The 15,538-nt window shown below is 40.8% G+C and overlaps 1 protein-coding gene across 9 annotated transcripts in view; it reads right to left on the reverse strand.

The window, feature by feature from the left end:
- LOC135335860 (uncharacterized) overlaps nucleotides 1-15,538 on the reverse strand; it is a 52,908-nt gene that overhangs the window by 5,189 nt on the left and 32,181 nt on the right. For 2 of the 9 annotated variants that reach the window (XM_064531481.1, XM_064531478.1), the window contains exons 2-28: nucleotides 15,317-15,398; nucleotides 15,112-15,258; nucleotides 14,815-14,946; nucleotides 14,511-14,753; nucleotides 14,271-14,459; nucleotides 13,984-14,211; nucleotides 13,546-13,920; nucleotides 13,338-13,490; nucleotides 11,982-12,218; nucleotides 11,779-11,922; nucleotides 11,451-11,666; nucleotides 11,261-11,404; nucleotides 10,986-11,201; nucleotides 10,201-10,392; nucleotides 7,308-7,378; nucleotides 7,161-7,259; nucleotides 6,905-7,001; nucleotides 6,637-6,828; nucleotides 5,450-5,852; nucleotides 5,143-5,404; nucleotides 2,853-3,101; nucleotides 2,652-2,801; nucleotides 2,360-2,601; nucleotides 2,259-2,299; nucleotides 2,097-2,189; nucleotides 1,963-2,046; nucleotides 1,580-1,797 (exon numbers count right to left, since the gene is read on the reverse strand). In XM_064531481.1, the coding sequence (XP_064387551.1) occupies nucleotides 1,580-1,797; nucleotides 1,963-2,046; nucleotides 2,097-2,189; nucleotides 2,259-2,299; nucleotides 2,360-2,601; nucleotides 2,652-2,801; nucleotides 2,853-3,101; nucleotides 5,143-5,404; nucleotides 5,450-5,852; nucleotides 6,637-6,828; nucleotides 6,905-7,001; nucleotides 7,161-7,259; nucleotides 7,308-7,378; nucleotides 10,201-10,392; nucleotides 10,986-11,201; nucleotides 11,261-11,404; nucleotides 11,451-11,666; nucleotides 11,779-11,922; nucleotides 11,982-12,218; nucleotides 13,338-13,490; nucleotides 13,546-13,920; nucleotides 13,984-14,211; nucleotides 14,271-14,459; nucleotides 14,511-14,753; nucleotides 14,815-14,946; nucleotides 15,112-15,258; nucleotides 15,317-15,380 (4,881 nt within the window). In that variant the 5' untranslated portion in view covers nucleotides 15,381-15,398. Of the gene's footprint in view, nucleotides 1-161; nucleotides 1,421-1,579; nucleotides 1,798-1,962; nucleotides 2,047-2,096; nucleotides 2,190-2,258; nucleotides 2,300-2,359; nucleotides 2,602-2,651; nucleotides 2,802-2,852; nucleotides 3,102-5,142; nucleotides 5,405-5,449; nucleotides 5,853-6,636; nucleotides 6,829-6,904; nucleotides 7,002-7,160; nucleotides 7,260-7,307; nucleotides 7,379-10,200; nucleotides 10,393-10,985; nucleotides 11,202-11,260; nucleotides 11,405-11,450; nucleotides 11,667-11,778; nucleotides 11,923-11,981; nucleotides 12,219-13,337; nucleotides 13,491-13,545; nucleotides 13,921-13,983; nucleotides 14,212-14,270; nucleotides 14,460-14,510; nucleotides 14,754-14,814; nucleotides 14,947-15,111; nucleotides 15,259-15,316; nucleotides 15,414-15,538 lie in introns of those variants that run through there. The other 7 variants (XM_064531480.1, XM_064531477.1, XM_064531484.1 and 4 more) reach the window with 5 other exon arrangements.

Here is a 15,538-nt window from a genome sequence, read left to right on the forward strand (position 1 = left end):
CTGTGGAGAATGGCACGACAGCTGATCAAATTATTTGGTGGTGGCCTCATTATTGATCCCAGTCCCCTAATAAACCTAGAATTTTTGCAGAAAAGGATGGGTGTATTTTCGTGGGGGTACGGTATATACTCATTAACTATCTTCATTCACAGATAATTATAGTCGCTATACATATCAAACTAAAAAAACATTTGCAATGTGAACGTTGCTAGGATTGCCAGGAAAAGAAAAGCGCGAAAAAGCGAAGAAACAAGAAATTCGGCGAGTGCATAACTCCAATCCGTTACAACTTCATTCACATGTACTGTTTCAATTTTTTTTTCGTTTTGTGCTTTTCCTGGCCAATCCTTCAATAAATTTTTATCATATAATTATAGTGAATTTTTTGCAAGCTATATAATGTTTGTGATGTTTTCCCTTACAGTGTTGAGCAAACATGCAAGTGTTGGATGTGTGGGTGGATGATTGTGAATTCAGTTATTCGGGGTTCATTTTTACCCAACTTGTATTTTGATTCTAAAATCATTATCAACAGTAGGCCACTCGACTGTACATGTTCATGGCGTTGTAACGGATTGGAGTTATGCACTCGCCGAATTTCTTGTTTCTTCGCTTTTTCGCGCTTTTCTTTTCCTGGCAATCCTAGCAACGTTCACATTGCAAATGTTTTTTTAGTTTGATTCCCTTTCTTTTTCAGTACAGCAGTATTTTTATACTCTTCAATAATGAAATGTGAAATTCCTAAGAGGAATGTCAAGAAGCAAGAGAAGTTCAAGAAGAGAAGAGAAGACAGGCCATGCAGACTGGAATATAATTATGAACACATTCATTTATCTATGCATGTTAAATACTAGAGTGTATACTTCAAAGTGCAAAAGCATGGAGGCCTATGGTAGATCTAGCCAGTAGCATATCTGAGTTGAGAATGGAGAGAAGTTGGAGAAAAGGACTAGGGACTGTTTGTGTACCGATCGATGTCACAATGCAGGTTAACTAGCCACGCCCATCTCATAAGTTGCCGTGTGCGTTGCTGTGGCAGTCATTTAAAGATGGCGGAATTGCGTAGGTAAGAAAAGTGGAGCCTGAGAGGTCATCTGCCTCTTGGAAGCGGACGCAATTCTGAGAAAAATGCCCATGGTCCGGGTTCTAGTCGACTAGAGGCTGTATCTAGAATCTTCTGAACATGTCTGTACAAGGAGGAAATGCTTTCCAAGAAAGTTACTTACTTACTAACTTACTTACTTACTTACTTACTTACTTAGTCAGTCAGACAAAACGTGGTGAAATATGAAAATAGTGCAATTTTTCAAATATCAATAGTAATGCATGAGAATATTCATTGACTATAATTTCACACATTTAGACAGATAAAAGGCTGACTAAGCTATCTGTCAACTCAGTTTCTTGCTGTGGCCCTTCCCTGCAGAAATAGAGCAGTCTAAACACGAGTCAAATTTTGTGCAATAATTGAAAACACACGCTACTGCACTGTCAATCCTATGTACAACCTACTGGTTGTACTAATACAGAGAAGTATAGTATTTCCATAATGTTTGCTCAAAAATATTATACCACACACCTGATAAATCTCACAGTCATCGTCCAGCTCAAGGATTCCCCTCTCTCTCTTAAGGTAGTCGAAGAGGCTCCCGTTTGCCATGTATGGCATCACTATAGCAATGCCGGGGCCAGCATCGAGGCACACCCCAATCAAGGACATGACGTGAGGATGGTTGAGGTCCTGCATCTTGTTCACCTCACACACCATGCTTTGAACATCGGAAAACGAGAACAGACCTACAGGGTATAGACAATGGATTAGCAGACTCATCACGAACATAATGTTGTGCAGTCAGCCAGCAATTATATAGGGGTCTATAGCTGAATCAATGACAACAACATAATTATACTATAGTATAGGACTGGTGTATATCAATCAAGTTATATATAATGGGATGTCACCTTTTAATGTCTTCACGGCCACCCCCTGCATAGGTACATCGTTCCAGTCTGTCAGAACGCCCTTGTACACAATGCCAAATTCACCTGTATATAAAAACCTCATTTAATCAAGTGAAATGCACATCTTTGTTCACCTTGTCCAATTGCAGTACTGGATAGCTTCAATATTGAGGATGGTATTTTGAATGAGTCTGGGATGGACTCAGCAATCGTATCGAGTTCTGATTCTATTGGTCAGTGAAGATTGCATGTAACAGAGACTATAAACATGTAGATAAGAAAATACTGAAACTTACCAACGAGTGCAGTATTGCCATCCACTATCTCTTGATATATCCTGTGAGTCATATATACAACCATAAAAGGAGATATTGAACAGCTACATACCATTATTTACCCAGTAGCCACAAGCTCCATGTTTTGTTGGTGCATACCAATTGACAATGACTTCTTTCGAGAGTTTAGATACAAGCAGATAAGAACTATCAGTACACACACGGCCAGTAAAACGATGATGGCACTTAATGGGATAACAATCTCCAGCAGAGGAACTTCAGGAGTCACAATTACCGTTGCCACAGGAACATTGTAAGTCAGTCGCTTATCCAGTACTTGAGCAATTTTGCTCCCAACGGTCACCTGAAAGGACAGTGATATAAATTAAAGCTTATTACATTGTAGTCACTCACATTTATGATGGATGGGTTTTCCCCTCCTGGTGGCTCCAAGGGGGCAGTACAGATGATGTCACTCCTTCTCTCACTGGATGTTAGGACACACTCCTCCCCTCCCACAGTCACATGTATCTCACTGGTCTCCACCGAGTCGATATTGTCGCCCTGGATACTCACGATATAACAATGTAGGGTCAGTACTGACTATAAACATACCACAATACGTAGGCGGTTCATTATGCCGCTGGTGACCTCTTGAGAGGAATTCAGTCTGAAGTTGGAGGGATCTGATTGGACGCTGATGGGAAGGCGTGCTTGTGTGTTGCCGGGTGGGACATCATCAAACAATAGAGCGTAGTCCAATGCGGTCAGCGAGGTCATCGACAGGTTAGGAGTGGAGCATCTGATGGTGGTAATGTTTACAACACTGCATGTAGTGTCCTCTCCAAGACTGCAGTTACTCCTCTGCAGGGGAGAGTATAATATACGCAGGGTCGTAGATAGCTTAGGTTTCCAGGGATGGCAAAATAACAGCTGAAAATGTTTACTAAAAAAAAGGTTACCGTATATCTTCTAATTTATCGGACACTTCTAATTACCCGGACACTCTTTTGGGCAATTTTCGTTGTTCTAATACAACGGACACTCCAGTACTTTAATATTACATTTGTTCTAAATATCCGGACAATACCTTGAAAAGTTGAGTTACCATTCATAGACGGCAAGTAAGACTTGGAGTGCTGCAGTTAGATAGCTTTGAGTAGCTAGTTTTAGATAGTTAGTGCAACTATTCAGTCGTACCTTGTTCTATTAAACTTAGCTAGCTCGCATGCAGCTGCTTGCTTGTTCTAATTATTCCGGACACTTCGCATGCTCTATAAAAATCTGTTCCAATTATACCCGGACAATTTCCAAAATAATTATTTTTTGCTGTCCGATAAATTAGAAGATATACGGTAACTGTTATTTCATATCCTCTGAGTATGGCAACTTCCAACTTGCTGTGGTACCAACTTAGAGCAACTAAAACTCTGGGTACCACCGTGCTACTAGCTGCATGCAAGTTAGGGAAACAGCATCTACCTGCTAGATGATATTGTGATAACTAAGCTATTAGTTTAAGACACAAATAGCATAACTATGGTCAAGACTTAAAATCTAGCCTAGTAGATCTAGCTAAGGTATAGCTAGCTAGCTTGCATGTATAAACTTTATTATTCAGTTCCAAGTCCATGTCTGGCTAGGCTGCAGTTTATTAGTCATAGATCTCTACGTGGGCAGTCCAACATCTCTAGCTAGCTCTGCATGTTCACGCTCATTTTCACCCCCTTCTACCCTCAAGCGACTTCCCGATACAAGCTAGCTCTGCATGTTCATGCTCATTTTCACCCCCTTCTACCCTCAAGCGACTTCCCGATACAAGCTCTCATTTCCTCTATTTCTTTCTTTATTCCTCCAATTAATATACCATGTTGATTGATATACATTGCAGTATTGTATCTAGAACAGAGCCTGTTACCAGAATTTGGGTATAGAGTTATTGTTCCACGTGAGATCTATAAAAATTGCGTGAGGAGTAGATTGCATGAGGTAGTAGAATTGCGTAGCCTGCAACAAGTCTCACGGGATTCTTATAGCTACAGATTGTGCTAGTGCTAGAAAAGAGAAGATTGATGAGGTAATAACGACATCAGCTTCATTCAGAGAATATGGTCATCTAAGAGACCAGCAGCAGATCGAGATTAGCTGTGCAGCAGTTGAATTGCTACTAGTCATACATAGAGTGAAAATTTGTCTCAAAATCGCTGTCATTCCTCGGTTCAAAGAAGATTTCTACATTCATCAGCTGTTCCATGCTAATCAAAAAGTTGTGGCACAACAGATACTGTGGTACAAGGATCAATGGTATAATACAAAGGCTGTCTTTAACTTTGAATCCGCTGTGACGCGTCATAATAAATTGCACAATTCGCATGTACCTAATAGCATTCCTGAGATACACAAGCTGTAGCTCAGACTCACACCAGTACTTTTCTTCCGCACCCGTCCAATCAGAGAAAAAGGAGTGGCTTGCGAGTCTACACTTACAATAAGCTGCAGTATAGTGTCTATATTTTTCTAGGTTAATATTTTGTGCTGTTGAGATAATTTTGGTATTGAAAATTAACCAGGCTTTCTTCAGATACAATAAACATGGTAAACATTGTTTCCTGCATAACCTTACTTAATTAGCCATCATTTTCTGCATATCATCTAGCAGGTAGCTATATATTGCGGAACTTGTCCATGTTCATACAGTAAGCTCCACCTTTTTTTGGGGGTGTTTAGCGACCCCCCCACCTATCTGTCCTGCATGCTCTTGCCAACAACTTTTTGTTGTTGTGTGTAGATTTAGTTTAAATGCAGTGTGCCCTCAAAGCAAGGAGATGCAACCCAACCCATTTGTTATGATATACAGATCTACCCGTTATAATTATGCATAATATAATTATAGTTGCAGGCTTACCAGAGGAGCTCCAGTTGGTGGGTAGACCTCCAACACACGCTGTTGTACCACATCAAAGTACAGTCCAGTAAAGGTTAGCATGATGCCTCCGCTGGAAATCGTGTTGCTAGGAGACACGTTAATCACATTGGGGTTATTAAGATAACTGAAGACTAGTCCAGGATTGCTGATTCTGGCATCATCAATGCTCACCACCACAGTTGCATCAGAGAGGAGGCTTGATGCTGTGGTAGTGCAACGAATCTCGTGAGACTGGATAGATCTGCAGGGAAAGGTTCGAACACCAGCTATTTATACAGCCACTTACTGTAACGATATATTGCAGACATAGCTTGACCCACTGACGTTTAGAGAGACTCTAGTTCTCTCCTGGTTACCCACGTCCAGTCCAGTCCCACTCACAGCCACTGTGGTCCCCCCGGCCATGGGTCCAAAGGTCGGAGTCACACTATTGACACTAGGATACACTGCAGTAAACGAGCCGGCATTTACGATGGCCTCTCTAGAGCCAATCATTAGAGAGAAGTTTTGGGGTCCTTCAGTTCCTAAGTTGGTGGTGATACAGGCAAATTGGCGCCCTGGCATGAAGTTAGTAATTATGGGAGAGCAGGCCACGCCCCCTAATGTAAGGGTGGAGTTCTGAATGTCGGCAAAGGTTACTCCGAGATCAGTGCCGTTCACAGTGATTGCTGTACCACCCTGAACTGGTCCTGCAGAGGGAGGTGTAAGGCAGGATTCGTACCATGTATATACAATAACATTCTAGGTTTGTATATCAGTGGAACCAGAAACAACCACCCTCCTCCTTAATCAGGCCGTCTGTTGTCTGAAAGAACGCCTGGTCAAGTTCCAATGTACAACTTGTTTAATTGGTCCAAGAATTTCTTGGACCGATAATTGCCACCACAAGGTGTATTACCCATGAATGATGCTGTAAATTACTGACTCAGCTAGACAAGTTGTACATTGGAACTTGACCAGGCGTTCTTTCAGATAATGAACGGCTGGTCTCGAGGCTATCTGCAAGTTAAAGCTTCTTACTTTTGCTTTCAATTGACAAAGAAGCTTTAACATTAAAATCTGCTACTATTGAAGCTTGTTGGGTGCAGGCTAATCCATGATGTAAACCCAGTGCTATGGCATCCAGTTGAGTAGACTCATGTGTCACAGAAAACAAACAGACTACTATACTACCCGTAACCGCCCACACGCGCCTCGGGTAATAATAACATATCTGAGGTCAAATTGGCAGCTACATGCTGAATTAAGCAGCAGCAACATTTATGCAGTCTAGAAAATTAGCTGTAACTCGTCCATGCAGCCTTTCAAAGACGGTCCGTATGACTTATAATACATAATCTAAATAGCAACATTTCAAGCTTCATTACAACAGAAATTAACTATATAAGGACATCTCTAAGCTTTCTCCAATGCATGCATGGTGTCTAATTATTTTGGATGTGTTCCACTGTATTATCAAGCATGCATGCTTACCAGACATTGGAGTGAATGAGTTGATGACAGGGGCAGGACAATTGTTCCCCTCAGTAATGAAACTAGTATTGGAGCACTCTTGCATCACCTCACAACTACCCCCACACCACCCACATGGGAACTCCAGTCCGATTCCGACCGCAATGCATTCTGAACATCGACTGGCCAAATTACGACAATCATACAGCGTCACTACATGTGTGTGTGTGTGGGGGGGGTGAAATAGACACGGTAAAGCGCATGGTTCATCACAGACGACGGTATATACCTTCAGTTAGTGGCACAGTGCTGCTGTTGACATCATTCCCCGGCCATATCACCATGACAACCGCAGGGGAACTACCGACCCCAGCAGAAGGTTCGAGCTATATATACACAGAATAATTAGTTAACACACAGAAACATGATAAGTAGCTTTTGTTTTTTCAAATATATGAACTAGAAGAGAGAAATTCGTATAAATACGGAAAAAACCGTATACTTGGAGGCTCTGCTGTAGTTTATGAATTATTGTCACCACTCACTTGCCCACTGCCCACTGTACAAAGGATAGACCTCTCGTTCTCATACTGAGCTGTCAGATTAACTCCATTCACAACACACAAGTACTCGAAGCCATCCGTCTAATGGAGAGCCATGGAATAATCAGGTACAACGGTCATGTGACTTACAGGGGCGATGATGTTCCTTGTGGTCAGTCGAAGGTTCAGGGGCAACCTCACTGGTAGACTAACAACCAAGACTTCATACAGAGAAAAAATTGGCAATGGGGTCAAAAGTCACATTTCAGAAAAATGGGGGGGGGGGGACAAGCGGTCGGATATCTGTGTGTTCAGGCACACGGCCATCTACGGCATACTCCCCCAATACATATTTTCTGATATCCTTATAGGAACTGAGGTGCCAGTGTTAGAGTTTTGTTTAAAAATGCGAGTGCATGGCGAAGTAAATGCCTACGCGCTAAAACAACTTAATGGCACTGTGAGTCTATAGCTTAGATAGTTGTGTCTACGTATATACTCTGTGGCTATACTGCATCGGTATATAAATCAAGCTCCATCAAAACACGGCATGCAGCCTGCGACACCAATGAAAAAATTGCTCTGGAGTCGCACCCTTTTACTTGCAGATAGTGATCGAATTAGAGGAAATTGTGGACATGAAACAGAAAGAGTAGAAGTTCATCACGTTGTAGTACAGCCAGAATGTTGTAAATATAGGCTGACAGCGCAATTGTGTGTGTGTTTTTGACTCGTGTTTAGACTGCTCTATTTCTGCAGGGAAAAGCCACATCAAGAAATAGATAGCTTAGTTAGCCTTTTATCTGTGATAAATTTGAATATTCACATGCATTACTATTGATATTTGAAAAATTGTTCATGAATACTAAATAATAATGTGTTTATTCCAGTCCTGTCTTCTTTTCTTGCTTCTTGATGTTCCTCTTAGGCATTTCACATTTCACACTTCATTACATTACTTCTGTCACAAAAAAAGGAATCGAACTAAAAAAAAAACATTTGCAATGTAAAACGTTGCTAGGATTGCCAGGAAAAGCACGAAAAAGCGAAGAAACAAGAAATTCGGTGAGTGTATTATATAATTATACATGTGCAGTTAGTATTGATATTACATTAAAAAGGAATTTTGGTGTTCCAAGCTGCTTCTATCCACACTGTGTATATATATGCCTGTGCTAAACACTGTATATATGTCACCCTCAAAATGCATGTATGATCAAATAGCGTAAAAAACTCTTAGCAAAAACATTAATTTTTTGGAAAATGTACATGTAAATGACAGGGCCGTAAGAAGATTTTTTAGGTGGGGGGGGCAGAAAAAAGGAATGGACCCTCTCCTTGCGATGCAGGGGGTGGGCCCGGAATTTCCTCTCCCGTCCCGCCGGAGGCGAACTTTTTACATTTGCATGTTCTCAGAGATAAACAGGAGAAAGATACATAAATGAGCATGTGAAAGCTATAGCAAAATAGTTTATTCAACGTGTGGTAGTGGAAGCAAAGTCACGAGCAACTGCTTCCAAGCGACTCAGTTAGCGACTTGTGTATATATATAGTAAGAATAGACGCTGGGGATTCATCAAGCTTAATTCGTAAGAAGTAGGTCTTAATTAGTTCGCCTACCTTCTTCATCTTGGGCAGGCTGAGGTACTGAAGAGAAAAAAGAATGAATACTCCTTGTGCCATAGTGAGCTCTATAGCTATATAAATTTCAGCTGCATGTGGATCAACTTACTTTAGTTACTGTACAGTTTTGTTGCAACAAACCACATGCATTTAACCAATGTGGTTAGATTAAAAGGCACTAAATATATATTATCAGGACTGTGATCTGCTGGACTCTGCAGAGGAGCCCCAGCCCATTTCACTGTCTGAACACCAGGGGGGGCTCTGCCCCCCTGGTTTTCAGAGTGGAGAGGCAGTTGCCCCCCCAGCCCCCCTGGTTCTTACGGCCCTGAATGACATTATAACGGATTGGAGTTATGCACTCGCCGAATTTCTTGTTTCTTCGTGCTTTTCCTGGAAATCCTCACATTGCAAATATTTTGATTGATAATAAGACAAGATCTTTAGTTGGTGTCAGAAGGCAGGGGGGCGAGCACCCCCCCCCCCCACATTATCAACTATACGGAAAATCTTGTGGCCGAAAATGACACACACAGCTAACTGCCAAAACAGCTGGGTACACAGCCTAGCACACTCCTGTTAGGCTTGTTCTACTAGCAAATAAGGTTAACACAAGTCTGACAAAAACTTCTAGCTTTGAACAACCTATGCCACACTTACGTCACCACTAATTGATCTCATTGGTCAACAGCTATAATAGAAAAATAATAATCATACAGCCCCAGGCATGCAAATGCAGTTTTCAAGTTGTTTTCTTATTATTTTGTTCAAAGTAAGCGAAACGAAGAGAAAAGAGCTATGTTTGACAGTACTAAGACTCAACGTAATGGCAGAAACACGGAAGTTGCTCTCCAATAAGATGGCTAAGCTTCCATGGGTCCATGGGTGTGGTTTAGATACCAAGAAGAACTTGTGACTCCAGTAAGGGACGTCAAATGGTCAATGCTTGGACCAAGGAAGCTCTTGAGCATCTGCAGGAGTCGACGTGTTGCTCAACTAGCTCCTTGACGGCTGAAAAATCCGGCACACAACACAATTGTATATTACAATTAGTTTTCCACTATATATAATAGCAAGGGCGTATAAAGAGAAGAGGGCATACATCTCTGAATGTATACTGTGCATGGCATATTGGACTGAGGCAAAGTTTTGAGACCTGAGCCCACTCCACCCAATAGTTCAAATCATTGCTTTTATAGAGACACACTCAATGAGACATTTGTGGTTCCTGTGGGAAATTTACTAGCCAGCATATGAATGGTTTTGTTGCAGTCATAATTATATAATTATGTAATTCCAGCCACCAACAACAGAACAAAATGAAAGCACTGCGGGCTGATACCTCGGTGGAAATGCCAAAGCTACATAACACAAAGCTTTATACACACATTATATTATAAAACGAATCTCGCATATATACCTTGGCATACAGGAATCAGGCCAGACCATCTCCTTCCGGCTGAACACACTCGAGTCTCAGATCCGAACACCCGAATGAAACCAGGATCACAGGTATGAGTAGCCACTGTATCCACATTAAAAGAAGCAATCGTATCTGGACCATATGTAATAGCTCCGTTTGGAATGGGTGCCAGTGCTTGACATGGCGCTGCTGTAAAGGAGGAGTAAATGTAAACAAGAGATTGTGGTAGACGACTGATAACACACACACATTGGTGCATGCTGTAGCGAGAATTAACTTTTTTCTCGACGGTTTCACGTCTCAAAAACAGATTGTTGCACAAATTTAGTACAGTCATAATCGGAATGAACATGTAAACCTATAGCAGCAACAAATACCTAAACTATACAGAGGAAATCAGTTGAATGTTATGACGATGCTTTGAACGGGAGTAGTATAATTGCTTAAAGCACAGAAAAGAACAAGTATTGCAAGCTGCGCCGTGCTAATGCCTCTCACCATCCGTGTTATGCTTTCGCTCAAAAAGTATTATAAAATGTTATAGTAGAGAGAATAAGTTTTTTTCTATAATGAATTTTTAGCATTTATATACTCGTATATAAACTCACTGAGAATAATCTATTGTTGTTATTATAGTTATCAATTATAGGGTGGGCGTAATCTCGGTATTATAGATATACCATGCAGTCAAACTGCATAGCTAACTACTAAAAAGCTACAAGTATAAGTATAATTATAGTACTGCATATATATATTATATTATACTGTGTACATGTACATACCTTCGTCCTCGATGATGGTAGCGTTGGCAGTGTCTAGACCCAGAGACACTCTCTCCCCACTAATGATGGTTAGTATGCCTTGAAACAATTTATCATTCTCAAATATTGGATCATTGATCAAAGCAACGGCAATTTGTATGGTTTGCATGCCTGCGCTCAGAATGATTGGACTGTTGGTAATCGAAGTGTAGTCCAGACCAGCCATAGCAGCAAAATCTGTCAGTGTGTGTGTATGTGTGGGTGTGGTAAATGTAAATGTGAGTCATAAATCTCACCTGCTATAAGACCGTCCGCAGTTGAGAAGAACAACTCAATATCTATGTTTAATGTATGCCCACTAGTCACTCCTACAGTGAATATCATTGGTCCTTCGTCTTCCCTGGCAGAGTACAGTGGGTTGATGAAACCAACAGTCACCTCTGTATGAAAATTATATAATACAGCATAGTGTGTACATGTACATACCATCGTCCTCAATGATGGTAGCGTTGGCAGTGCCTGGACTCAGGGACACTCTCTCCCCACTAATGATGGTTAGTATGCCTTGAAACATTTCATTATTCTCAAATATTGGATCATTGATCAATTCAACTGAAATATTTATGCTTTGCATGCCTGCACTCAGAATGATTGGCATGTTGATAATCGAAGTGTAGTCCAGACCAGCCATAGCAGCAAAATCTGTGTGTGGGGGGGGGGGGAAGTGGGAAGTGGGTGGTAAATGTAATCACTGAATTTAGCTTGTTTAAACAGAATTGCAGTTAGTACTCATTATACTGAATGTGAGTCTCACCTGCTATCAGACCGTTCACAGTCAAGAAGGACAACTCAATATCTCTGTTTAATGTATGGTTACTAGTCACTCCTACAGTGAATATGATTAGTTCTTCATCCTCCCTGGCAGAGTACGGTGAGTTGATGAAACCAACAGTCACTTCTGTACATGTATGGATTTAGCGGTTAAGATAAAACTAAGGAATCACAACCACAAAATACCAGTATCGTCCAAAATTGTGATGTCACTACCAGACGGATCGAGTACAATGTTGAGTACAATGTTGTCAGCTATAGTGCCTTCAAGGGCAATAAATCGCAAAGAAAATTGCTCTTCAAATTCGTAACGATTGTCGTCTGTTATCTCAAACATGAAGCAACTCCGACGACTAGTATCACTACTAAAGAGCAAGGAATAGGCATCACGAGCTCCAGTCACTTCTGTATAGTCATTTCCATCTGTACATCAAATAGAATGCAATACAGTGGAACCTCCCATAACGGACCCTCCCACTAGAGGACAACCTGAAAGAGGGTCTGGCCAATTTCACTGTAAATAGTTGTGAAACTGCATAGCTGCCCAGCTAGCTAAAATAGATTTTGGCAAATCTAATTATCTGGTTTCACACATCCATCCTCTAACCATGCACTTATCAATGCAAACAGCCACTTAGACCGCTGCACAAGTAGCTCATGTGTAATTTTCCAGTGCAGAATAGATCACGATGATTCAAGCTGAGTTGGAGTTGATAAAGTACAAAAGGGGAGGGGGCGCTCTTGCCCCGTCATCCTCCCTCTGCCTATGCCACTGTCACCAGTCCCTTTTCTCCAGCCCCCGTCCAATCAGAGAAAAGGGAGTGGCTTGCAAGTCTAGTGCAAAACTGCCTCTTATAATGGACAAACAGGAAACTACACCCACATTTATGCCCAATATATGGTAGAGGTCGTTTGCAATGTTATTGCTAATCTCATACTTCCATTCTCTGGCAACTGCAAAGACACTTATATCTTTGATTTCAGCAAGTTCCTTGAACTGGGGTCCATATATACACAATACATGAACATAATTATATCTATAATTCCTTGATGATTATGGTTATAAACGTGACAGGCTCTGGGAAAACCAGACTTTTGGAGCAGGCTAAAATGTTGGTGATTAATGTACCAAGTGATAGAACAAAGCATCATCTACACAGACATGCTTAGTGTTCACATACTTAGTTTCCTGAGTTATGCGCGTTAGAAATTAGCCGTAAAATGTAGTATCGAGAAAAACGCCTATTAAAGATTGCTCAATAAGGTAAGAGCAAAAGTTTGGACGAAGCGCTTCTATGGAAAGAGTTGGAGATTTTACAGAGAGGTAGTAGAAGGACTGTAGATAATTATTATTCGCCAATAACTGAGATTTTACACTGTAGGCTAAATTCTGCTCCAAAGTCTGGTTTTCCCAGAGCCTTGTCACAATACTAATTTGAGCGAACTTCCGAAAATAAGACAAAAGCTCTGCTCCCAATTCAAAGTGTCCTTTATTCGGAGGTTCCGCTGTATAGACAGTAATGTAATATTAACACACTATACCTGCTGAACCTTGTACAGTTTCAACCCCAAGTGCGACAAATAATGTTCCTAATGGAGTCTCCTCTGCAGGTTCAAACATTCTCACACACACTTCCTGCATTCCAATTCCTTCGTTAACTGTGTATGAGGTTTGTTCGAAACCAATGCGGAATCCTGAAAGATTTAGTATATAATTAGTACTGATTAGTATACTGTAGTTATAACTCACGGTCATTATCTTCAATAATGATGAAGAAGCTAGGGTATTGGGGAAGGGACTCAAACCCTGGGGACAATCCATCAGTGGGTAGACTTAGTCTGAGTTGAGCAGCTTCTGTTACCTCAGGCAGATCGCCTGCAAATATATCAAATGCTACGAACACGTCATTCTCATCTGGTATTATTGATAGAAAAGTTGATGATGGAAAAAAAAAATCATTGGATGAGAGAATTCCAAGCCCAGGTGGAGCAGTTGAGAATAAATTAACCACAAAACTGATATTTTGTTCAGTGAGATTGCCTTCTCCTTTGATAATTTGAATTTGGTGATTCCTTTCTTCCTCCGGATATGTTGTATTTGGTAGTGCGAATCCAATAAAGATATCTGTTGCATGTATATATACAGATTACTTATTCACTAATCTACACACACGCACAATATGCTCACCATCGTTGTCTAGAATGTCGATACGAATTATATCGCCGCCATTGCTTTCAATTGAAGTTATTGGTGGCACATTATCGGGATCTTGAAAGGTTAAAGTAACCACAAAGTACTCCAAGGCTTCGTTAATCAGATCATCAAATATCAGTACATCTCCAACCAAAAGAATCTCCCCGCCAGCCATAAAATTCAGTGTGATGGGTGTAGTAGGGAAATCTATCCTGCCTTCAACTATAGTCAGAGTGATAATAATAATATTATTGAATCAAAGAAAATAATGTTCAGCTTACCAGTGTTTGCTCTTGCAAATGGTATGGTAGTTGGTAGAGGGCTAAAATCTTCAGGAGCGATCATGGGTGTCAGAAGTAGTGAGATATCGGAGGCCAGTTCTACCTCATTGGCCGTTGTCACCTCAACGGGGATGAATCTATTATCCTCACTAACAGCTCTGTCACTTTCTCTCAGCCGAAAAACGAGAGCTATAATAATAAGAATTGCGTAATTTGCACGATTTAAAATTTAATTTTTACCGGTGCTATCCTGTATAATAAACTCCTGCCTACTCCGAAAGAAAACATTTGGCAAAGATGATTCAAAAACTCCCTTTGCACCATTTGCTACACCAATTGCAAGCAGTGACAACTCCAATACAAAAGTCTCATCTTGTTCCAATGCCACTCTGTCTGCTTGGAAGGTGATGGAGGCAAAAGTTCCGCAAAAATTGAAAGGTAGAGAAACAACACTCTGACCTATACCAAAATCCTCCTCTGAAGCTGTTAGTGTGGAAGTAAGCAACATAAACTCCATTATCTATTTCTATTACTATAACAATACCTGTTCCTTCCCCATTGTAGTCAATGGCCACCCTAAGCTGTGCATTGGATGGACCCTTGAAGTATCCAAATGGAAAGTCATAAGGAGTTTGGGCCTCTGGCCTAGTGAAGTTGTCCGAGCCAAAGCCGTACACTGCACACATGCAGTGGCAACACAAGAAAAATACACAGAATTTAGCTTGCTATATAAATACAACAATCTATAATTATGGTTACATATAGACAGTATACATGATTATTATTAATTAATTATTATTATTTGTATATAAAAATCATGCTAGCTAAAATTATCAGTTACCTATGCACTGGAAGCATTGACCACCATCATTGTAATACAGTCCTGCATTATTATTGACACAACAGTCCTCAGCATTGGAAGAAGGTCCCCTCACAACAAGAGTAGCACAACCAGAATCAATGAAGCATCCAGTGAATTGGGCCTGAGCTGCAAAGATGAAACCTATAATTATCTTTACATATGTAGCTATCGAATATGTCTTTACCAACTGTAGTGGAAGTGAGTAAGGTGATCAACGTCAGTAGGAGTTGATTTGAAACTCCTATCATATTTTTGATTTTCTGCTCCTGCTATAATTATTACTATGAAAGCAGCTCATCATGTGCAGGAAATGAAAACCAGTGTGGGAAGGTAAGCGGTCCCCCGTGTATAGGATGTCCCCCCGGACAGCCAACCTTATCTGATCCTAGCTAGGGAAGGGTGTCCC

This window comes from Halichondria panicea, chromosome 5 (genome assembly GCF_963675165.1).
Source record: "Halichondria panicea chromosome 5, odHalPani1.1, whole genome shotgun sequence".
NCBI lineage: Eukaryota > Metazoa > Porifera > Demospongiae > Suberitida > Halichondriidae > Halichondria > Halichondria panicea.